Here is a 22,274-nt window from a genome sequence, read left to right as displayed (position 1 = left end):
TTAAGTTTTGGCTCATCCAAGCTTTCATATTGACTAACATTTTATTCATCTTGCATTATTCAATTTATAGTTTACCGGCATTCACAGTATTAACCTCACATTGTATTCACAAATTTATTTTTTAAATTAATAGTAATATAAAACGGATTTCAAATGCCGGCTTCACTTTCTAACATTTATTTTTAAATTTACTCTTTTAACTCATTAATTTCCCTTTATTCATTCAAATTGCACATTTGAATGCAAGTGTGCAATTCAAACCGGTTTGACATTGATAGGGTTTGCTAGAAGACATTGCCTTGATTAAACTTTGTAGATCGCATTACAACTCAATACTACTGAATTCCAATGAATTTTCTAGAAGAATTACATTGTACTTCTACTGAATTTTTGCCAATAACACTGATTTGCATTTTTTCGAGGGTGCTTGTTTCTTATTCTGTTGATTACACATGGTTTTCATCTAAAAAAAGTATCTGAAAATTTCTTTGTTTACGTTTAAAATTTCCAAGCATCATCTAACAAATATTCATTTTAAGGTTTATCTTCTTGACTTTTGGTTTAAAAAAAATCTAAATTTTCACTAATGTTTATTCATTTCTCATTTTAAATTTATTTTTAAATAAAATCTAATGTTTTATTATTTTCTTCATTTTGCATTTCTTTTCAGGTATTAAATAACATTTTATTAATTTTACATTTCAGTTACCATTTATTCATAAATTTTTTAAATAATATTTATTTATTTTTTATTTATTTTTTGTTGAATGTTCTTTGTTAGCCTGTAAGAGGAACACTGTGGTTTCTACCCGCCGCCCAGGGCCAGGGGGCGCTCTGTTCGATTTTTACCCCATAAGAATGAAATGAAATGACAACAACAAACATCGTAATGGGCCCGGGGAGTTTTCCGAACAGTGGGCAGTGTTTCCTCAGGATGTGTGATGCTCCCCAAGCTGTTCGATGTTCTATTTGTGGTCTCTTAGAGACCAAAAGGGGGAGTTGTTGAGACGCTTATCCAGGGTTGCACGTGTACTCATGCACATACAGCTGTATTTCACACATAGTATGTTTCATTTATGCGCAGAGAGCTTTTGGAGGAATGGAACTTGACCTTGCATGTTTCACTTTCAAACAAAAGGCTTTCAGTAGAAGTGAAACTTAAGCTGACACCATGATATCATGGCATTCCTTAGCTGACGTAGTTCATCAGACGACCAATAAGGCGTGTCTTAGATATAAAGAATGGATCGTCCGTTTTTGATCAGATGCTGTTTAGTCCCGGTGTATTCACGTCACAACCAATTAGCCTGTGAGGGTAAGCGTCTCTTTCTTTTTAGCGCTAAAAAGAATAAAATAAGTAAAGTCTGATTATTTGTGTTTGACTGATTTTCTGCACGTGTGATCACATGCTTCCGATTCATCGATAGTATATTTGGTTCAACACTACCCACCTCAGAGAAAAACTGGGTTATAAATTCACACTCTTGTCTTTTTTCTCTCTATGTTTTGAAAACCTACTTTATTATCTTTCTTAGCAGCAGAGTAACAGCCACAGCCGTTCTTGATTTCCACTGTCTGCTGCTGAACAGCTGAAGCTCCAAGCAGGAAGGAACCATTTCCTGCAGATCCAGGAGGTTCAGGGTGAATGGCAGCATTTTGGTCTGGGAGGGGCAACATTACATTTTACTGCTAAAACAATCTTAGAAAACACAATATGATTCATTTTGTTATTGACAGGGCCCAAATTCTTTTTTAATTTCTATGGAAAATAAATAAATAAATAAATTGTGGAGGCCCCCTGTTGGTCGGGGGCCCTTGGACTCGTCGTAACGTTTCCCCTCGATGCGGCGCCCCTGCTCAAAAGTGACTTTCTTCATCCAAATCATTATACATTAGAATTTAGCTACAAGGGCAAATAGCACGCATTGTGAAATTAAGTTCCCTTATTTGATTTAAAATGCAACATTGAAAGTGGATCATCCATGAATTTGGGTGACATCATATCTGAGCTGCTTAGTATTTCCTTCATGTGCTGATTGGAGCATTTCGTGGCCACAATCATTTGTGAGAAAGCATCTGCAGGCCAGGTTTGAAAGTTAGTTTAGTTTAATTAGCTTGGCTGTGCCTGGAGGGACTGAATAAATGTTTCCTTTACGCTCTAATAATCAGCCAGAGTAATTTATTACAACTGTAATCAAATCAGTTTGGGTCCAGGTTCGGGGGCTCCTCCTCCTTGGCAACGTAGCTGTCACCATGGCTACCGTGCTACATGACCAGTTATTTTATTTTGAAAAGAACCAGTGCAGAAACAGCTCACCTGCCAGAACCCTGATCACACACTGGTACATTTTGGATAAACTGGATCTCGTCAAAACTTTCCCTACATCATCCCTTAGAAACAGAGGATCTAATATCTGGACCCACAGAGACAGAAGAACCGACCTCATTTTTAACAACTTGCTGATCTTCACCAAATTCTTCATCCATCCTGGAAAAGTCCAAAAACAGAAAACCAGACTTTTAATGGACAACCACTTTAGAACCTTAAAACTGATGAGTAACAAGCAGTGAATACTATAATGATCTATAATGATCTGAATTCATTTCTTTTTCTGTTTGGTTTTATCGTTCTATCCCTGTTTGATGTCTGACAAATCTTATTTATTTACACTTTTATTTTACTTTTTTATTGTTATTTGATCATTATGTGTGCCTTAAAGCTGTCAGACTTGATTTCTTCATGTATGTACATACTATGTGATCTTGTACAATTGTTCAAAACATTTAATAAAAGAAGAAGCCGATCAGATTGGCCCATATTTATGACATCATCGGTGCGCACTCCATCAGATGCTTTCCTATTGGATGAAGCTACATGTGAAAAAGACCTGTTTGGATCCACGGCAAAGTCAGAACCTGGATCCCGGTCCGAACAGAACCGAAAGACGTGTTTTGATGAAAGACTGTGGTTTTTATTATACTAAGAATCATCTACAATATACAAACATTCACAATATTTTGTACAATCACTTTGTGCTTGGAGCAAACCGTAAGACAACAAGTTCACAGAATTAGTCATAAAAATAAGTTCATACTCAACAACAGTATATTTAGCTCTAACTCTATCATTTACAGTTTCACCTCAAAATAACACAATATTATTTATTCGTTTATTCTCAACGGGGGAGATGGAGGAACCCCTACAGCTGGACAGGTTAATAATATCATGGTAATTATATTTAACGACATCACACTCACACCTGATCATGTGAAACACACTGTAAACATGGTGGCTACAAGACGACACCTGCTAAGGGGGCGGAGCCTCTTCACGCTCCATTGAGTGACTAAAAACAGCTTCAGAGTGACGCCAGCCTGAGGCTCGGCTGCAGGCTGAGAGGAACCGTCCGGACCCGACCGGACTGGAGCGGGATGGACCATGAACCGGATGAACTGGCCGGAACTGTTCTTTCCTGAGCTGAACAGTCTGGAATGATCTGACCCACTTCAGCTAAAACTGCGGTGGACTGACTTGGGTCTGGACCGACTTTTCTATCTCTTTACATGATGAGTCTGGATGCTGGAGGTCAGATGGAGATTAATCAGAGCTGAGTTCAAGGTTCAGCAGGTGATTCCAGTTAACGAGGACTCATGGCTTGGCAGGTGACTCGTTGAACGATGAGTCAATGTTCAGCTGGTGACCATACTTGTCAAGTCTAGAAGTTGAGAGTATGGGAAATGTCTCCGTCCGGTGCTACTGTCAGAGGTCAGAGCGGGGGTGGAGCATAATATGGGAAAATTGGGTAAAAGAACGCTAGCCAGCACAGGAGACTTGACAGGTATGCAGGTGACTCATATGGACCTGTAGTTGTACCTCTCGGTGTTTCGCCTCCTTCGTTGTTCTCCTGAGCAGAGTGGAGCTCATTGGGCCGATCAGGTGTTGGAAGGTTTTCTGCTGTCAGCCTCATCCTGGCTTTAACTGGAGCCGGACGTTCTGGTTGCATCGGGGTTCAGGACGTTCCAGCGGTTCAGTAGAAACGCTAAAATCTTGACGGTGCGGTCACAAAATGACAGCAGCCACCAAGTGCTACTCATCTGTACGGTCTGCAGGTGGCATTGTGGGCTGTCCTAAACTGATACTCTACTGTCATTTGAATGCAGAACCAATGGACCGGCCAGGTTAAGGCGGGACGGGACCTCCAGCGGTCAGCTGGCCTCAGGTATACGGACGAAGCGGTTTCCTGGATGTCAGCAGGAGTGATAACTGACGGCTCACAAACATGGACTGAAGCAGAGCGGGTGTGGAGGAATGTGTCAACAGTCGGAATATTGGATCTTTTTATTTTACCTACAACTCAGGGTGGGGGGAGGTGGACCGATGATCAGCAGCATTTCTGAGGTAGCTGGGCAGGCTTGTCGGTCAGTCTGGTGGTCTTAGATCCAGGAGCTACTGGTGCCTCCACGTCCACACGTTCAGACATCTTTACACAGATGATGTCTACCAGACGCTCAAAAACTTGACGCACATTGATGTTCTCCTTGGCGCTCGCCTCATAGTACTCAAACCCTGCAGGAGACAGGAAAAGGTCACAGAAGTCTCCAGTCTGATTGGAAAACCTAGTTTACCAAACTTTGACCTGTGATGTTTCTGCTGAAAATGTTTCTAGAAATGTTTAGTGGAAGGTCTCTGATAAGGTCTTACTGGGTCAGTAATTGCTCAAAATCTCTAAAAGTACCACTTGGCGTACCTCCAGTCCTCCAGAGATACCATCCTGCAGCTTTCAGGGCTCATTCCCACCTGTCGCGTTCAGTCTGCTTTAACCCAACTCCAGTCTGTCTGCCTAGTCAAAGTTCAGTTTGGTTGGTGAGGAAGTGAACTTTGGTTCAGTTTGAATGTGAACACCAAGCAGAGCAGAGACCGCTCCAAAAACAGGAAGTGGACTACAGCACAGGGCATTCTGGGTAAATATAACCAACGCTAACATGTTAGCCTAGCGCTATCAGGAGAAATGTCTCCTGATCTTCAGCCAAAGACTAAAGAGAAATCCTCCAACACTAAAATCTGACGCCTCCATCTTGTTTCCATCTGGTGAAGAAGGAAGTTGCTCTCAGTGTCTTCAGAGGTTTTTGTGTGGTTTCCTTCAGTGGTTGTTGGTGCAGCGCCCCCACAGGCCAGGAGGAGAACAGGTTGGTTTGACTCAGAGCAGAGAGAGAGAGAGAACTGGATTTTCAGCCATTTGGTTCAGGGGTGTCTCTAAAAGCTGCAGGATAGTATCTTAGGGCCTGGTCCCCAAACTGAAAACACTGTAGATCACTATTGAGACAATAAAGTATTCAGGAATGTCCGGATAACAGATTATCCTGACTACTGTGAGTTTTTATTTCCTTCTAAAACTAACTAATGCACACCTAGCTGGTCTGCCAGGTGTTTTCCTTTCTCAGGTGGTACCACTCTCTCCTCATCCATGTCACACTTGTTGCCCACCATGATGACCTGGGCGTTGTCCCACGAATACGTCTTGATCTGGGTGGCCCTGTGGACACAGAGCGACAGCTAGCTGGAAGGGATTCACACCTACTGACATCACGACGCAAGCCAGCATCTGACCAATCCCCTACCAGTCCTGGACCGCATTGAACGACTCTTCGTTGGTGATGTCATACATGAGGATGAAGCCCATGGCTCCTCGGTAGTAAGCTGTGGTGATGGTGCGATAGCGCTCCTGCCCCGCGGTATCCTGGACACAAACAGGGAATAAAAGGACCATTCAGGTTCTGGTTCTGGTCTAATTTCTGGTGAAAATAAAAACCTCCAGAGACGAGCTTTCAAGAAGCATCAAGACGCGCCGTGTGAACCAGCAGCCGCCTCCCAAACCAAACTAATGGAGCCCAGAGCTAGAATGGCCTGAGAGGAAAACACCTGCTGCAGCGTCATGGTGATGACTAAAGCTCCCATGATGCTCTCCTCTCGGAACGACTGCAGCTGCTCCACACATCCCGAGGATTCAGTCTATTTTTAATTCTCATACGGCTGTTACACACACACATGCCACATAAACACACACATGCCACATAAACACACACATGCCACATAAACACACACATACATCCCTGCACATCTGCTGGATCTCCATGTGTTCAGCCTGACACGTGTCCTTTTAATTATCTACAAAGATGACGTCATTAGAGTCAGTTTTTGTCTTTATCTCTGAGTGAGTGAGGCAGTAGGGAAGAGAGCATGAAGACTTGTTGCCACGGCAACACCATACCTACCAAAAGACCAGCACAACAGCGAACAACTCTGTCACAGCAGAGCAACATGTCTAAATCCTACTATAGGTTCCTACAGAAGGTTCCTACTGAAGGTTCCAACTGAAGGTTCCTACTGAAGGTTCCTACTAAGGGTTCCTACTGAAGTTTCCTACTGAAGGTTCCCACTGAAGGTTCCTACTGAAGGTTCCTACTAAGGGTTCCTACTGAAGTTTCCTACTGAAGGTTCCCACTGAAGGTTCCTACTGAAGGTTCCTACTAAGGGTTCCTAATGAAGTTTCCTACTGAAGGTTCCTACTGAAGGTTCCAACTGAAGGTTCCTACTGAAGGTTCCTACTAAGGGTTCCTACTGAAGTTTCCTACTGAAGGTTCCAACTGAAGGTTCCTACTGAAGGTTCCTACTAAGGGTTCCTACTGAAGTTTCCTACTGAAGGTTCCTACTGAAGGTTCCCACTGAAGGTTCCCACTGAAGGTTCCTACTGAAGGTTCCTACTAAGGGTTCCTACTGAAGGTTCCTACTGAAGGTTCCTACTAAGGGTTCCTACTGAAGGTTCCCACTGAAGGTTTCAACTAAGGGTTCCTACTGAAGGTTTCCACTGAAGGTTCCTACTGAAGGTTCCTACTGAGGGTTCCCACTGAAGGTTCCCACTGAAGGTTCCTCCTGAAGGTTCCTACTGAAGTTTCCTACTGAAGGTTCCCACTGAAGGTTCCCACTGAAGGTTCCTACTGAAGGTTCCTACTAAGGGTTCCTACTGAAGGTTCCTACTGAAGGTTCCTACTAAGGGTTCCTACTGAAGGTTCCCACTGAAGGTTCCCACTGAAGGTTCCTCCTGAAGGTTCCTACTGAAGTTTCCTACTGAAGGTTCCCACTGAAGGTTCCCACTGAAGGTTCCTACTGAAGGTTCCTACTAAGGGTTCCTACTGAAGGTTCCTACTGAAGGTTCCTACTAAGGGTTCCTACTGAAGGTTCCCACTGAAGGTTCCCACTGAAGGTTTCAACTAAGGGTTCCTACTGAAGGTTTCCACTGAAGGTTCCTACTGAAGGTTCCTACTGAGGGTTCCCACTGAAGGTTCCAACTAAGGGTTCCTACTGAAGGTTCCCACTGAAGGTTCCCACTGAAGGTTCCTACTGGAGGTTCCTACTGAAGGTTCCTACTGAGGGTTCCCACTGAAGGTTCCCACTGAAGGTTCCTCCTGAAGGTTCCTACTGAAGTTTCCTACTGAAGGTTCCCACTGAAGGTTCCCACTGAAGGTTCCTACTGAAGGTTCCTACTAAGGGTTCCCACTGAAGGTTCCTACTGAAGGTTCCTACTGAGGGTTCCTACTGGAGGTTCCTACTGAAGGTTCCTACTGGAGGTTCCTACTGAAGGTTCCTACTGAGGGTTCCTACTGAAGGTTCCCACTGAAGGTTCCTACTGGACGTTCGTACTGAGGGTTCCTACTGGAGGTTCCTACTGAAGGTTCCTACTGAGGGTTCCTACTGAAGGTTCCTACTGAAGGTTCCTACTGGAGGTTCCTACTGAAGGTTCCTACTGAGGGTTCCCACTGAAGGTTCCCACTGAAGGTTCCTCCTGAAGGTTCCTACTGAAGTTTCCTACTGAAGGTTCCCACTGAAGGTTCCCACTGAAGGTTCCTACTGAAGGTTCCTACTAAGGGTTCCCACTGAAGGTTCCTACTGAAGGTTCCTACTGAGGGTTCCTACTGGAGGTTCCTACTGAAGGTTCCTACTGGAGGTTCCTACTGAAGGTTCCTACTGAGGGTTCCTACTGAGGGTTCCTACTGAAGGTTCCCACTGAAGGTTCCTACTGGACGTTCGTACTGAGGGTTCCTACTGGAGGTTCCTACTGAAGGTTCCTACTGAGGGTTCCTACTGAGGGTTCCTACTGAAGGTTCCCACTGAAGGTTCCTACTAAGGGTTCCTACTGAAGGTTCCCACTGAAGGTTCCTACTGAAGGTTCCTACTAAGGGTTCCTACTGAAGGTTCCAACTAAGGGTTCCTACTGAAGGTTCCTACTAAGGGTTCCTACTGAAGGTTCCCACTGAAGGTTCCTACTGAAGGTTCCTACTAAGGGTTCCTACTGAAGGTTCCAACTAAGGGTTCCTACTGAAGGTTCCAACTAAGGGTTCCTACTGAAGGTTCCTACTGAAGGTTCCCACTGAAGGTTCCTACTGAAGGTTCCTACTAAGGGTTCCTACTGAAGGTTCCCACTGAAGGTTCCTACTGAAGGTTCCTACTAAGGGTTCCTACTGAAGGTTCCAACTAAGGGTTCCTACTGAAGGTTCCTACTAAGGGTTCCTACTGAAGGTTCCAACTAAGGGTTCCTACTGAAGGTTCCTCCTGAAGTTTCCTACTGAAGGTTCCCACTGAAGTTTCCTACTGAAGGTTCCTACTAAGGGTTCCTACTGAAGGTTCCAACTAAGGGTTCCTACTGAAGGTTCCTACTGAAGTTTCCTACTGAAGGTTCCCACTGAAGGTTCCTACTGAAGGTTCCTACTAAGGGTTCCTACTGAAGGTTCCAACTAAGGGTTCCTACTGAAGGTTCCTACTGAAGGTTCCTACTAAGGGTTCCTACTGAAGGTTCCCACTGAAGGTTCCCACTGAAGGTTTCAACTAAGGGTTCCTACTGAAGGTTTCCACTGAAGGTTCCTACTGAAGGTTCCTACTGAGGGTTCCCACTGAAGGTTCCAACTAAGGGTTCCTACTGAAGGTTCCCACTGAAGGTTCCCACTGAAGGTTCCTACTGAAGGTTCCTACTAAGGGTTCCCACTGAAGGTTCCTACTGAAGGTTCCTACTGAGGGTTCCTACTGGAGGTTCCTACTGAAGGTTCCTACTGGAGGTTCCTACTGAAAGTTCCTACTGAGGGTTCCTACTGAAGGTTCCCACTGAAGGTTCCTACTGGACGTTCGTACTGAGGGTTCCTACTGAAGGTTCCTACTGAAGGTTCCTACTGAGGGTTCCTACTGAAGGTTCCCACTGAAGGTTCCTACTAAGGGTTCCTACTGAAGGTTCCTACTGAAGGTTCCTACTGAAGGTTCCTACTGAGGGTTCCTACTGAAGGTTCCCACTGAGGGTTCCTACTGGAGGTTCCTACTGAAGGTCCCTACTGAGGGTTCCTACTGAAGGTTCCTACTGAAGGTTCCTACTGGAAGTTCCCACTGAAGGTTCCTACTGAAGGTTCCTACTGAGGGTTCCTACTGAAGGTTCCCACTGAAGGTTCCCACTGAAGGTTCCTACTAAGGGTTCCTACTGAAGGTTCCTACTGAAGGTTCCTACTGAAGGTTCCCACTGAAGGTTCCTACTAAGGGTTCCTACTGAGGGTTCCTACTGGAGGTTCCTACTGAAGGTTCCTACTGGAGGTTCCTACTGAAGGTTCCTACTGAAGGTTCCTACTGAGGGTTCCTACTGAAGGTTCCCACTGAAGGTTCCTACTGGACGTTCGTACTGAGGGTTCCTACTGGAGGTTCCTACTGAAGGTTCCTACTGAGGGTTCCTACTGAAGGTTCCTACTAAGGGTTCCTACTGATGGTTCCTACTGAGGGTTCCTACTGAAGGTTCCTACTGAAGGTTTCTACTGAAGGTTCCTACTGAGGGTTCCTACTGAAGGTTCCTACTGAAGGTTCCTACTGAGGGTTCCTACTAAGGGTTCCTAGTCCTCCTTTCCCTATTCATTCTGAAGTAGCTGTCATTCAGCCAATGGCTGCCCTCCAAACTGAAGCTCCGCCTTCCAACATCCAACCCGCCCTACCAGTCAGAAGCTCCTCCCTATTCAGGATTAAGCTCCGCCCCGTCCTCACCCAGATCTGCAGCTTGATCCGCTTGTCATTGCGGTAAACGGTCTTGACCTTGAAGTCGATGCCGACGGTGCTGACGAAGGAGTTGCTGAACGAGTCGTCAGCGTAGCGGAACAGGAACGACGTCTTCCCGACGCTGCTGTTCCCGATGATCAGCAGCTTGAACATGTAGTCAAAGTTCTGGTCGGATCCATCCCGCTGGCCGTAGCGTTGGTCTGCCTTCGCCATCTGTGGGCGCAAGAGGACAAGTCACATGATTGCCAACGTGACGGCCACTTCTGCTAGGCATAACATTATGACCACCAATTACCTGGCTCACACCTGCCAGCAGCAGAACTTCCTGTTTTCCAGATTAATGAAGGAAAACTGGTCAGAACTGCTGATGATTCTGATGTTGGGACAGGAAGTGGTCAGACTGGTATCTGGTGTGGGTTGAGCTGGTTCCTGAGGAGGAAGGTCCTGTTGGACCTCATGTCAGGAAAGTTGCACTGTGTTTGATTCTAGAGACGAACCCTGGAACATTTCTCAACCAAACCAGACCAATCAGCCAGGAGAACCTCTGACCTTCTGACCTCAACCAGACACCCAGGAGGAGGGCCCGAGACGGAGCCCTGAAGGGCCCCACCTTGACACCCAGTGGAGGAACTCCAGCTGTTGGTGAAACCAGAACTGGTGTTCTGTGCTACCCATAAATCTGTCCTACCTGTGGACGTTTTGTTTCATGTGTTTTATTTCATCACAGATTACGGTAAGTTTATTTTATTTATTTTATTCCTGGCTTACATTAAGCTGCTGTTTTACTTCATGGTTTTACTTTACATGACAGGCAGCTTATAAATACATGATTAAATGTCTTTAGTTTTGTTGTCTGTAAAGTCCTTACTGTAAACAAGTTATTGTTAATCAGGACAAAATATGTTGTTTTGTAGCTATTTTGTCCCTATATTTTAAAATATTTTAGTTTAATTGAACTCTTTTTTGTCATTAAACTTTCCTAAATACATTTGGGACTGAAGCTGTAATAACTGTGTAATATTAGTGTATATGAATCATATCCTATCATTTCAATGACCTGTGCAGTTTGGTGACACATTGTGGCTCATTTAATAAAAATAAAAATAAAAAGTCGGTCATACAGCAGATTAATGCGCAAAAAGAGTTGTGATGATCTGTATTAGTTTTGAATTTAATTCCAATAAAAACCTGTTTCTCCTGTCTGATACTGTTTTATTCTTACAAACCTATATTTAAAATATTTTCTAACAGGTAGGATATTCTAGTAAAGGATTAGTGCAACATCTACAGCTTTTCATTTTAAACTGGTAGGATATTCAGATACAGGAAGTGATCTTGTTGTAGTTTCATCATGGATAGAAATTGTTCCGATGCTAAGCTAACTATAACTGCTAAGCTTCCACTTCAGTCACTCAGATAATGTTATAAAATATATTTAACATTAACAACCAGTTATAGTTTTGTTTTGTAAACATGACGGTAGCAGCTTTGGACGGGTAGCACCAACAGACAGACTTAGCTTTCTATCCGAGCTACGGTAGGAAAATCTGACGAGGTAGCACAGATAGTCAGAACACCAGAACCATGAACACCTGAGGAACATTGTCTTGTCTGATTGGACCCGGAGCTCAGAGCTCCACAGGTGGACTTGAAGCTTACATACTTGCAACCGGGCAACTGGGCAACCAGCAGGAGATGCACAGATGTTCCTGCTGAAGTATCAGATGAACATTTGTCTGGTGGTTTCCAACCGTAATGGAATCCAGTGGTTCTTACTCAGAAGTTCTGATGGTTCTGGAGGTTTTGACCCAGACCAAAACTGTACTGCCATGATGTATCCTTTAGGTCAGGGGTGGGCAACTCCAGGCCTGGAGGGCCGGTCTCCTGCAACTTTTAGATGTGTCTCCACTTCAACACACCTGAGTCAAATAATGAGGTCATTAGCAGAACTCTGGAGAACCCGACCGGTTCTCTGGAGAACCCGACTGCACTGAGGAGGAGATTCAGCTGTTGGATTCATCTAAGAGTTGCAGGACACGGGCCCTCCAGAACCAGGACGGCCCACCCCTGCTTTAGGTGAAACTCCGGTCATGTGGCTGAGCAGTGCCTTGTTGTCATGGGAACCAGCTGGATCCTTCCCATTAGAACCATGACCTGGTTCTGATGCAGGACTCTCAGGAGGTTCTGGACGCTCGGTTCCACCTGAGCACTGTCACCATGGAGACAAGCTCAGCAGCAGCTCAGTGGTTTCCTAGTGAAAACAGGAAGCAGTTTCAGAACCGGGTCCGAACCCGCCAGGTCACTGCGGTTCTGTTTGGGTTCTGCAGCTGGAGCAGATGGACTCATCAGAGCACGAGGTCACCTGTCCACCACTAACTGGTTCTGGTTCTCTAAACCTAGAGACAGAAACATCTGCAGAAGTTCTGATGGGCCAGCTTGATTAGAAGGTTCTGTTCTGTTCTGGTTCTGGGCCTGCAGAGACCAGAACCCTACAGAAAGCACCAACAAAACCAACAGAACCGCGACCAGACAGAATCAGGTTCTGATCCAGATTGTTTGGATCAGAGAAGATCAGCAGCCAGTCAGACTCCACCCTGGGTTCGGTTCGGTTCTGGTTCGGTGTAGATGTGCGGCGGGCTCACCTCAGCTGGGCGGGTCCGATGCGCGCTCCCTGGAGCAGAATAAAACCCAGAGCGGTTCCGGACCGGAACACAATCAGAACCAGCAGCTCCGCTTCAGCCGAACCGAGTCGCTCTCCGCGCGCGCGCGGCTTCACGCGGACCTGCTGAATGGTGAGAGGCGGCAGCCAATCAGAGAGCGGCTCCGTGCCGCGCGCGGTGACTCATGGCTGCTCCGGAGTCCATCTGCGGCACGCGCCCGCGCGCGCGCACTCGGGGTGAGTCTGAAAATGGAAAAAAAGAGAAATAAAAGCAGAAAATGGAAGAAAGAAAAACCTGAGAAATTAAAGTAAACCATGTTTATATAAAGAAACAGGAAACGAACCGAAAAGTTCAAACCGAGACAGAAACGATCAGATGTTCTGGACGGCTTCAGTCCAGACTTAAAGGAAAATGTTTCTGATCAATATCTGGATTATTAATCACACGCTGAGGAGAAAAATGCAACGAATGAATGAATGAATGAATGAATGAATGAATGAATGAATGAATGAGTCTAACTGAAGGGTTTTTGTTGGGGCGCCAGCTGTGAGTTGAACATCAGAACCAGGAAGTCTTGATGGAGGCTTCCCTTAAAGGGCCGGTGTCGAGTAAAATCCATTTTTTTAATCTTTCCATCATGGAGTGTCACTTTGATTATTTCATGATTGAGAAGTCTTTTAATCTCCATGGCAACCATTCACCTGGGTGGCCCTAGCCCCGCCTTCAAAGCGCAGCTCCTGCCCCTCTCAGTTCCTTCAGACTAGCCAGCAGCAGTTAGCAAACAGCTGCTGAGCTCACTATAGGAGCTGCTGATCAGATCAGCGCTGGTAGAAACATTAAAGGGTCAATAGAGGAGCCATGTTGGAATGACTTCCTGGAGGCGGAGCTTCAGCAAAAGCAGGAGGTTTTAAAGAGACAGAGGCCCATTTTCAAGATACTAAATCAGGAAATAAAAATTCTGATATAACATTTTTATAGGTAATATAGTTACTTGATTATGCTTAACTCATTTTATAGCATGTATAATTGTATGTTTTGTTCTATCATGTCTCTACCTGTGATATGAAGCACTTTGCTTAGCTGAGGTTGTTATATATGTTGACCTGGAAAACAGATAATTATGCTTCTTTAGGGAGTAGAATTATTATAATAATTATAATTATTGTAATTATAGAATATTATAAACAAATAAAAACAATTTAATGCAGAAATTATGCACTGAAGGAAAAGCATGTTTTATAAATGCTTACAGTTGGGCTTTTTTGTTGTTTTAAAAAAAAAAAAAAAAAAAAAAAAAAAACTTTAAATCTGACAAACGAGCTCATCCTGTATTTGATGTACAGGGGTTGGACAATGAAACTGAAACACCTCTCATTTTAGTGTGGGAGGTTTTATGTCTAAATTGGACAAGCCTGGTGGCCAATCTTCATTAATTGCACATTGAATCAATAAGAGCAGAGTGTGAAGGTCCAGTTAGCAGGGTAAGAGCACAGTTTTGCTCAAAATATTGCAATGCACACAACATTATGGGTGACATACCAGAGTTCAAAAGAGGACAAGTTGTTGGTGTACATCTTGCTGGCGCATCTGTGACCAAGACAGCAAGTCTTTGTGATGTATCAAGAGCCACGGTATCCAGGGTAATGTCAGCATACCACCAAGAAGGACGAACCACATCCAACAGGATTAACTGTGGATGCAAGAGGAAGCTGTCTGAAAGGGATGTTCAGGTGCTAACTCAGATTGTATCCAAAAAACATAAAACCACGGCTGCCCAAATCACGGCAGAATTAAATGTGGACCTCAACTCTCCTGTTTCCACCAAAACTGTCCATCGGGATTTCCATCCATCCATCCATCCATCTTCTTCCGCTTATCCGGGGTCGGGTCGCGGGGGTAGCAGCTTCAGAAGGGAGGCCCAGACTTCGCTCTCCCCAGCCACTTCCACCAGCTCCTCTGGAGGAATCCCAAGGCGTTCCCAGGCCAGCCGAGAGACATAGTCCCTCCAGCATGTCCTGGGTCTTCCCCGGGGCCTCCTCCCGGTGGGACGTGCCCGGAACTCCTCACCAGGGAGGCGTCCAGGAGGCATCCTGACCAGATGCTCCTCAACTGGCCCCTCTCGACGTGAAGGAGCAGTGGCTCTACTCTGAGTCCCTCCTGGATGACTGAGCTTCTCACCCTCTAAGGGAGAGCCCAGACACCCTACGGAGAAAACCCATTTCGGCCGCTTGTATCCGTGATCTCGTTCTTTCGGTCATGAGCCAAAGCTCATGACCATAGATGAGGGTGGGAACGTAGATCGACCGGTAAATCGAGAGCTTCGCTTTTTGGCTCAGCTCTCTCTTCACCACGATGAACCGGTACAGCGCCCGCTTGACGGCAGACGTTGCACCAATCCGCCTGTTGATCTCCCGCTCCCTTCTTCCCCCATTCGTGAACAAGATCCATCGGGATCTCCACAGGGTCAATATACATGGCCGGACTGCTATAGCCAAACATTTGGTCACTCGTGCCAATGCCAAACGTCGATTTCAATGGTGCAAGGAGCACAAATCTTGGGCTGCGGACAATGTGAAACATGTATTGTTCGCTGATGAGTCCACCTTTACTGTTTTCCCCACATCCGGGAGAGTTACGGTGTGGAGAAGCCCCAAAGAAGTGTACCACCCAGACTGTTGCATGCCCAGAGTGAAGCATGGGGGTGGATCAGTGATGGTTTGGGCTGCCATATCATGGCATTCCCTTGGCCCCATACTTGTGCTAGATGGGCGAGTCACTGCCAAAGACTGCCGAACCATTCTAGAGGACCATGTGCATCCAGTGGTCCAAACATTGTATCAGGATGACAATGCACCAATACACAAAGCAAGACTGGTGAAAGATTGGTTTGATGAACATGAAAGTGAAGTTGAACATCTCCCATGGCCTGCACAGTCACCAGATCTAAATATTATTGAGCCACTCTGGGGTGTTTTGGAGGAGCGAGTCAGGAAACATTTCCTCCACCAGCATCACGTCGTGTCCTGGCCACTATCCTGCAAGAAGAATGGCTTAAAATCCCTCTGAGCACTGTGCAGGACTTTGTCATTCCCAAGACGAATTGACGCTGTATTGGCCGCAAAAGGAGACCCTACACCATACTAATAAATTGTTGTGGTCTAAAACCAGGTGTTTCAGTTTCATTGTCCAACCCCTGTATATTATATGTATATATTATAAATTACATTATGGCTGGATTAGCTGTCACCGTTTTGCTGGTTCTTCTGATCAATCTGGACCTAAACTCTCTGATGTCATTATGTCACCTCAGGTTGTTCCTGAACGCACCAAGCAGCAGAACGGAGCAGAACTTCAGCAGGTTCTGGACTCATCAACAGCAGAACCAGAAAGTTCAGGTCTTGCGTGAAATTCTGCCCCCATGTGTCTGGAGCGCGCACTGCAGCCAGAGAGTCGGGTCGCGCTTCTGATCGATTTCTCTGTAAAACAACTCAAATAATCATGTCAACAGGGCCGTGCAGAGACCTTTGGAGGGTCAAAGTTAAAAAGGGGCACATTGAACAAAAACACCGGACAACAACACGGCAACAACCCATAATAATCCAGAATCTAATTGGATCCGACTGTATCACTGCCATCATGAGGGGAAATGCAAAGCAGATCTAGTCTAGATTTTCCCCAACAGGTAGAAAGTTTCTGTTTCTGCTGCTGAGCTGATCTGTGACTGAAGCTGTTAAACAGACCACAGGAGAGAAGGCCGCTTCCTCCTCTGGGGCCCTCAGACATTCAGGGGCCCCCAAACATTCAGGGGCCTCCAGACATTCAGGGGCCTCCAGACATTCAGGGGCCTCCAGACATTCAGGGGCCCCCAGACATTCAGGGGCTTCCAGACATTCAGGGGCCCTTAGAAATGGTTTAATTGCAACAGACCATGGATCTAAACCTGTAGCATCATTTATAGAGAATAACAATGTTATTACATTTTATTTAATGCATTCAGCTGAGAAAAAAATAAATAAATTTAGGGTTTAATTAAGACATTTACTTTGTAAAAGTTTCAAGAATCGTCTCGATAGTTTGATTGTTGTGTTACCATGGCTACAACATGGTGTAATCTTTGTGTTTGAATTGGTTCACAAATACATCACAGCAAATAACCAATAATCAGTGATTGATTTTAAACTGGGCCAATAAACCTCACAAGTCCTAAATCACACACAAACAATTAAGACTTACTGAAAGGATGAGAGTGTAGGCTTTCTGGAAAATCACGAGTATTATGTAAAATATGACAGATTACTTAATAAAAAAAAATTCTACATGCTATCACATATAATTATTGCTATCTTGCTCTTTATTTCCCAAAATTATGGGGAAAGGGAGTATTTTAGCTGCCTGAAATAATCTGTTCCCTGTTCAACGCTCTTTGGAGGGGAACAGATTATTTCAGGCAGCTAAAATATTTGGTTCCCCCCTGATAACTTTGGCAAATAATGAGCAAATCTTACCAAATTTATTGTTGATGAAGAATAAGCACAGTTAAAGACTTGCTGGTAAATTAATTTGTTCCCATGTTATGAGAGGGGGAGCAGACGTCAGTGGTCGGACCCGCCTCTCTGACTGCAGTGCGCGCTCCCGACACATGGGGGCAGACAAGACCGGTTCCCTGAACTTTAATGAGCCACAGTTTAGAACGCTTCCTGTCGCCGGGTGGCGCTGTTTCCGCCTCCTGTCGCAGAAGAAGAACGCGGAGCCCTCTGATTGGCTGCAGTCGGGGGCGTGCAGCAGAGAGCACAGATGGCGGCGGTGACCAGAGGATCCTTCAGCGCTCTCAGAGTTCTGGTGAGGAGCAAGCCGAGCCGGAACCACGCCGAAACGAACCCGAACCACACTGGAACCCAACCAAGCCGCTCCGCTTTGTAGCGCATGCGCGGCTGACGCTAAAAGCTGCTAGTGACGCAGGCGTTTCGTCACTGCGGTGCTAACTGAGGCTAACTGGGTTGTGATGGTCTAGGTCCGGGTCGGTTCCGTTCTGGAGCAACGGACAGCGGGTTCTGTCTGTCCCGAACCGAACCGGTCGGCCCCCTTAGCTGCTGGTTCCGGTAGAGTCCAGTGGTTGATGGTGCATTCATGTTCTGTAACAGGTTCTGCTGCTGACGGCTCGGTCCAGTTGGATCCCATCCTGAAGAAAGCAGCTGTTGGTCATAATGTTCTGCCTGCTCTGGGACGTGGAGAGGGTTACGTTAGAACCCGAACCCAACTCCGGATTTATGTGGTTCCGAGCTTTCAGTCCAGTCAGTTTGTCCAGAACTTTTCCAGGTTCTGCTTGGATTCTCCCACTTTCTTTAGATTTCAGGATAAATCCCTGATTTTCAATCCGGTTCTGGGAATCACTTCATAGAACCAGAACCGGAAAAAGGTTGGGACTGGACCCGGAGCCGGTCCCGGACCGGACCGTTGGTAGGGCGGCTGAGTCCCGGATCTTAAAACAGCAACGAGGGAAACCCTGAGATGAAACTATGACAACAGCAACGAACAGCAATCTGATCATAACAATCAGGAGGGAGTTGACCCATTGCAGGCACGGCAGTGAATGTTGCCATGGTGTTGCCATGGTGATGCCATGGTGATGCCAGCTGCCCTCCCGGGCCGCCTCACAGGAAGCGGTGGAATCATCAGATAGCGTTTCACTCAAAGGTTGGAAGTCCAGACAGTTTTCAAACCGGGGCAATAAATGAATAAATGAAGCTGCAATATTCAGAGAGCAACTAGGAGACGTGTTGACGTTCAATCCACCCGACGAGGAATTTAAAACCTCAAATTAAAATCATTTTAATAGGCACAAGCTGGTTTTGGGGTTTTGTTGTGGGGGTCAGGGTAGTTCCTGGAGTTTTCCTGAGGAAAATGTTCTGAGGTCCATTTGAGATCAGGAGCAGATTGTTGTTTCTAACTGAAGCTTTAATCACATCGCATTGAACACCAGTTCTGGTTCTGGCCCGGTAACTGTGGTTCTGGTTCTCTCTGCCAGCTGACCCAGCAGTACCGCCGGAGGAGTTTTGGACCCCAGAACCTGAGGCTGAACAGAACCGAGTCGGCGCCGTCCAGATGGGCCGCGTCGCTGCAGAAGTCCTGCAGCAGGACGCTGCAGACCACTGTGGGTAAGTCCAAACCGGTTCCGGTCTGGGTCATCCCCGTCCTGGAGGATGCAGTTGCTATGGTGACCTGCAGCCACAACAACGGCAGCTGACGGCGTCTCTGTCCCGCAGGGCGGTGCCGACCCGTGGTCCAGTTCAAGCTGTCCGACATCGGAGAGGGCATCATGGAGGTTACGGTCAAGGAGTGGTAGGAACCAGGCCCGGTTCTGCTGGGCCGCAGCAACATTCGTTAGCTTTTATTAGCTCCTGTTACCTTCCTTTAGCTCAGGTTAGCTAATCACATGACCTCTTTGAAGTCATGTGACCTCCTGACCAGCTGCTACACCTGGTCTCGCCTGTCTCAGGTACGTGAAGGAGGGGGACAGGGTGTCTCAGTTTGATAGCATCTGCGAGGTCCAGAGCGACAAAGCGTCCGTCACCATCACCAGCCGCTACGACGGCGTCATCAGGAGGCTGTACTATGAAGCTGACGCCACCGCCCTGGTGGGCAAGCCGCTGGTGGACATCGAGACGGAGTCTGCATCAGGTGAGGTGCCGCCGCCCGTTCCGTCCGTCCCCGTCCGTCCCACTGGGACCACTAGTCTCTGACGTCCGTCCCCCAGAGCTGAGCCAGGAGGATGTGGTGGAGACGCCCGCCATGGCCCGTGAAGAGCACACCCACCAGGAGATCAAAGGTCACAAGACCCAGGCCACGCCCGCCGTCCGCCGCCTCGCCATGGAGAACAACGTGAGTCCGTCCACAGGTCCCTGTCCATCGTGTCCGCCCCGTCATTCCTGAGCTGACCGGGCGGTGGCGGCTCTGACCGCCAGAGGATCCAGAGATGGACCTGAGGAGTCTGTCCGCGGTGGACAGGAGGTCCAGAGCAGGTATGTGATGTCTCTGCTGCGTCCCCTCAGATCAAGCTCAGTGAAGTGGTGGGGACGGGGAAAGATGGACGCATCCTGAAGGAGGACATCCTGAACTTCCTGGCCAAGCAGACCGGCGCCATCTTGCCTCCAGCTCCGCTCTTCCAGGAGGTCCAGACGCCAGGCCCCGCCCCCATCCCCGCACCCCCCCTCAGCGCCCCAGCTGGGGTCAGACCTCCACCTGTGACCCCAAGACCCGTCTTCACCGGGAAGGACGTGACGGAGCCGCTCAAAGGTCAGACCCGTTGGACCAGAACTCGGTACCGGGTTATGTGACGTCAGCTGGGTCACGTGGCTTCCTCGTTCGTCTGCAGGTTTCCACAAAGCCATGGTGAAGACGATGACAGCGGCGCTGAAGATCCCTCACTTTGGTTACTGTGACGAGGTCGACCTGAGCCGACTGGTTCTGCTGCGGTCCGAACTGAAGCCGGTCGCCGAGAGACGCGGCGTCAAACTCAGCTACCTGCCCTTCTTCATCAAGGTGAGCAAGTCGCTCAGACCGCAGCTGGTTGGCTAACGAGCGGAGCTGCTGGTTGGTTCAGGGTTGAATAGCGATGCTGTGATTGGCTGCACTCTCTCTCAGGCCGCCTCCCTCAGCCTGCTTCACTTCCCCATCTTGAACTCCACGCTGGACGAAGGCTGCCAGAACATCACCTTCAAGGTGAGGCGGTCAGCAGAGCCCGTGTGGCAACGCAATACTGACACAGCTACATGTCGCTGACACTGCGTCTCGGCAGGCGTCCCATAACATCGGCGTTGCCATGGACACCAGCCAAGGCCTGCTGGTCCCCAGCGTGAAGAGTGTCCAGCTGCTCAGCGTCTTCCAGGTGGCCCAGGAGTTGACCCGGCTGCAGGCGCTGGGCGCCGCCGGCCAGCTGGGGACGACCGAGCTGAGCGGGGGAACCTTCACTCTGTCCAACATCGGATCGGTGAGTCTGCCGGACTTCTCGACTCTGACCCGGTCCGTCCCGGTCCGTCCCTGTTCGACCGCTCTGTGTTTCTGTCTCAGATCGGAGGGACGTACGCCAAGCCGGTCATTCTTCCTCCAGAGGTCGCCATTGGCGCGCTGGGGAAAATCCAGGTTGGTTCCAGAACCGGCTCCACTGTTGGTCCAGATTGGGGTCAACCCTTCTGTCGGGGTCAGGTGAAGGTCACGTGGAGGTCCTGAGCGCCCTCAGCTGGAGGCAGAACGCGTCAGTAAAACTAAAACCTGATCTGATTTGATAATCGCTCAGCAAACGGTTCTGACCTGTGAATGATCTGACCCTAGCAGCCAGGTGAAACCAGGTGTTCCTGGTCGGCCAATCAGAGTGAGGATCCGTCTGGGGGGATTCTGATTGGTTCTCCAGTGTTGACTGGTGTTTCCTTCCAGGTTCTGCCACGGTTCGGCCCAGACGGTCAGGTGAAGGCGGCCCACATCATGAAGGTGAGCTGGTCAGCGGATCACCGCCTCATCGACGGCGCCACCATGTGTCGCTTCTCCAACCTGTGGCGGGAGTACCTGGAGAACCCGGCCAGCATGCTTCTGGACCTGAAATAGACACTTTTACCCATCAGCCCCGGGGAGGCGGGCCCCTCGAGCCCACGGCCCCCCCATCCCACTCCTTCACTTCCTGTTTGTGTCTGAGGCCTTCCTGTCGCTCCGTAGCTTCCTTGTTGCCTTTGAGCAGGACCCCGGGGGGCGGTTACCATGACGACCAAGCAGACACCGGGAGATCCAGAACCATCCGGCCGGCGAACCGGACCGGTTCCCCACAGCCACAGGTCCAATTCACATGACCTGACCAGCTGACCTTTCAGGCTCCACTCCCTCCTTCTGTTGCACTGGAAAAACTGGGGGCTGCGTAACCGTGGTTACGGTTGGCGTCCCAAGTCAGTCCTTCATGTCCTGCGTGTCTTTGGTGCTTCCCCGGGTCAAAGGTCAGCTGCAAAGTCTGGCCCAGTGGCTCTGGGATGTGGAGGGCCGCAGTAGGACCCGGTTTGCCTCAATGGGTCGGGAGCCGGGCCGGTTCAGAACCAGAGCCTGTCCTAATGATGGGGGGGTCGTTGTCGCTGCCCTGCTGGCAGCTCCAGGGTCCTGCTCCGGTCACAGTCATTAAAGCTTTTCTATGTTTAGTGGGAAGATCTCAATAAAGCTGCTGAAAACACTTCCTCTCTGGTTCTGGTTCTGGTCCAACAAAAGGAGACTCCAGTTTTACTCAGGCTTACCCTTGAACACATTCCTACAGGAAGCAGTTGCAGTCGGATCCTTTCGGGTCACGTGACCCGGTCTATTCTTGGACAGCAGATCGGAGGTTGGGTTGCAGCATGAAGGACGGCGGCAGAACACCAAGGTGAGAATCAGAACTTTTACTAACAGTCTGGGTTCCAGAACCGGCCAACCGGACTTTGGTTCTTCAGAGACCGAGATAAAACAGCCTGCTGGTACTGGAGGTCCAGTTTAAAACTGGATCACAGAAGCCTAGCTGCTCACATTTC

At 47.9% G+C, this 22,274-nt stretch overlaps 2 protein-coding genes across 4 annotated transcripts; one reads left to right on the top strand and one right to left on the bottom strand.

Moving 5' to 3' along the window:
- Positions 1-2,948: 2,948 nt before the first annotated feature.
- On the bottom strand, positions 2,949-12,946 carry LOC122836040 (ras-related protein Rab-3B-like). Of its 2 annotated transcripts, none has more exons than XM_044125685.1 (5): positions 12,721-12,946; positions 10,067-10,291; positions 5,620-5,738; positions 5,410-5,534; positions 2,949-4,567 (listed from the first exon to the last, which is right to left on the bottom strand). In XM_044125685.1, exons 2-5 carry the CDS (start codon positions 10,289-10,291, stop codon positions 4,383-4,385), a joined length of 654 nt encoding a protein of 217 aa, XP_043981620.1. In that variant the 5' UTR covers positions 12,721-12,946; the 3' UTR covers positions 2,949-4,382. The 2 variants fall into 2 exon arrangements, with proteins under 2 accessions (XP_043981620.1, XP_043981621.1); XM_044125686.1 differs by lacking the exon at positions 12,721-12,946 and adding an exon at positions 10,374-11,286 and having other exon boundaries at positions 2,964-4,567.
- Positions 12,947-17,427: 4,481 nt separating this feature from the next.
- On the top strand, positions 17,428-21,943 carry dbt (dihydrolipoamide branched chain transacylase E2). Of its 2 annotated transcripts, none has more exons than XM_044125683.1 (11): positions 17,428-17,577; positions 18,764-18,893; positions 19,002-19,077; positions 19,235-19,416; positions 19,493-19,617; positions 19,788-20,031; positions 20,111-20,277; positions 20,380-20,457; positions 20,534-20,725; positions 20,806-20,877; positions 21,169-21,943. In XM_044125683.1, the coding sequence occupies exons 1-11, from the start codon at positions 17,533-17,535 to the stop codon at positions 21,334-21,336; spliced, it is 1,479 nt and encodes a 492-aa protein (XP_043981618.1). In that variant the 5' UTR covers positions 17,428-17,532; the 3' UTR covers positions 21,337-21,943. The 2 variants fall into 2 exon arrangements, with proteins under 2 accessions (XP_043981618.1, XP_043981619.1); XM_044125684.1 differs by lacking the exon at positions 17,428-17,577 and adding an exon at positions 17,591-18,432.
- Positions 21,944-22,274: the final 331 nt, after the last annotated feature.

The sequence above is a fragment of the Gambusia affinis genome, linkage group LG08 (genome assembly GCF_019740435.1).
Source record: "Gambusia affinis linkage group LG08, SWU_Gaff_1.0, whole genome shotgun sequence".
Taxonomy (NCBI): Eukaryota; Metazoa; Chordata; class Actinopteri; order Cyprinodontiformes; family Poeciliidae; genus Gambusia; species Gambusia affinis.
This window is presented reverse-complemented; position numbering and strand designations above follow the sequence as displayed.

Excerpts from the sequence above, each read along its gene's own strand:
- dbt (XM_044125683.1), top strand. The coding sequence starts at position 17,533 with ATGGCGGCGGTGACCAGAGGATCCTTCAGCGCTCTCAGAGTTCTG. Across the intron at positions 19,078-19,234 it reads GAGGTTACGGTCAAGGAGTG|GTACGTGAAGGAGGGGGACA; the intron begins GTAGGAACCAGG and ends CGCCTGTCTCAG. Across the intron at positions 19,618-19,787 it reads GCCTCGCCATGGAGAACAAC|ATCAAGCTCAGTGAAGTGGT; the intron begins GTGAGTCCGTCC and ends GCGTCCCCTCAG.
- LOC122836040 (XM_044125685.1), bottom strand. The coding sequence starts at position 10,291 with ATGGCGAAGGCAGACCAACGCTACGGCCAGCGGGATGGATCCGACCAG. Across the intron at positions 5,739-10,066 it reads GGATCAAGCTGCAGATCTGG|GATACCGCGGGGCAGGAGCG; the intron begins GTGAGGACGGGG and ends GTTTGTGTCCAG. Across the intron at positions 5,535-5,619 it reads TTCAATGCGGTCCAGGACTG|GGCCACCCAGATCAAGACGT; the intron begins GTAGGGGATTGG and ends CTGTGTCCACAG.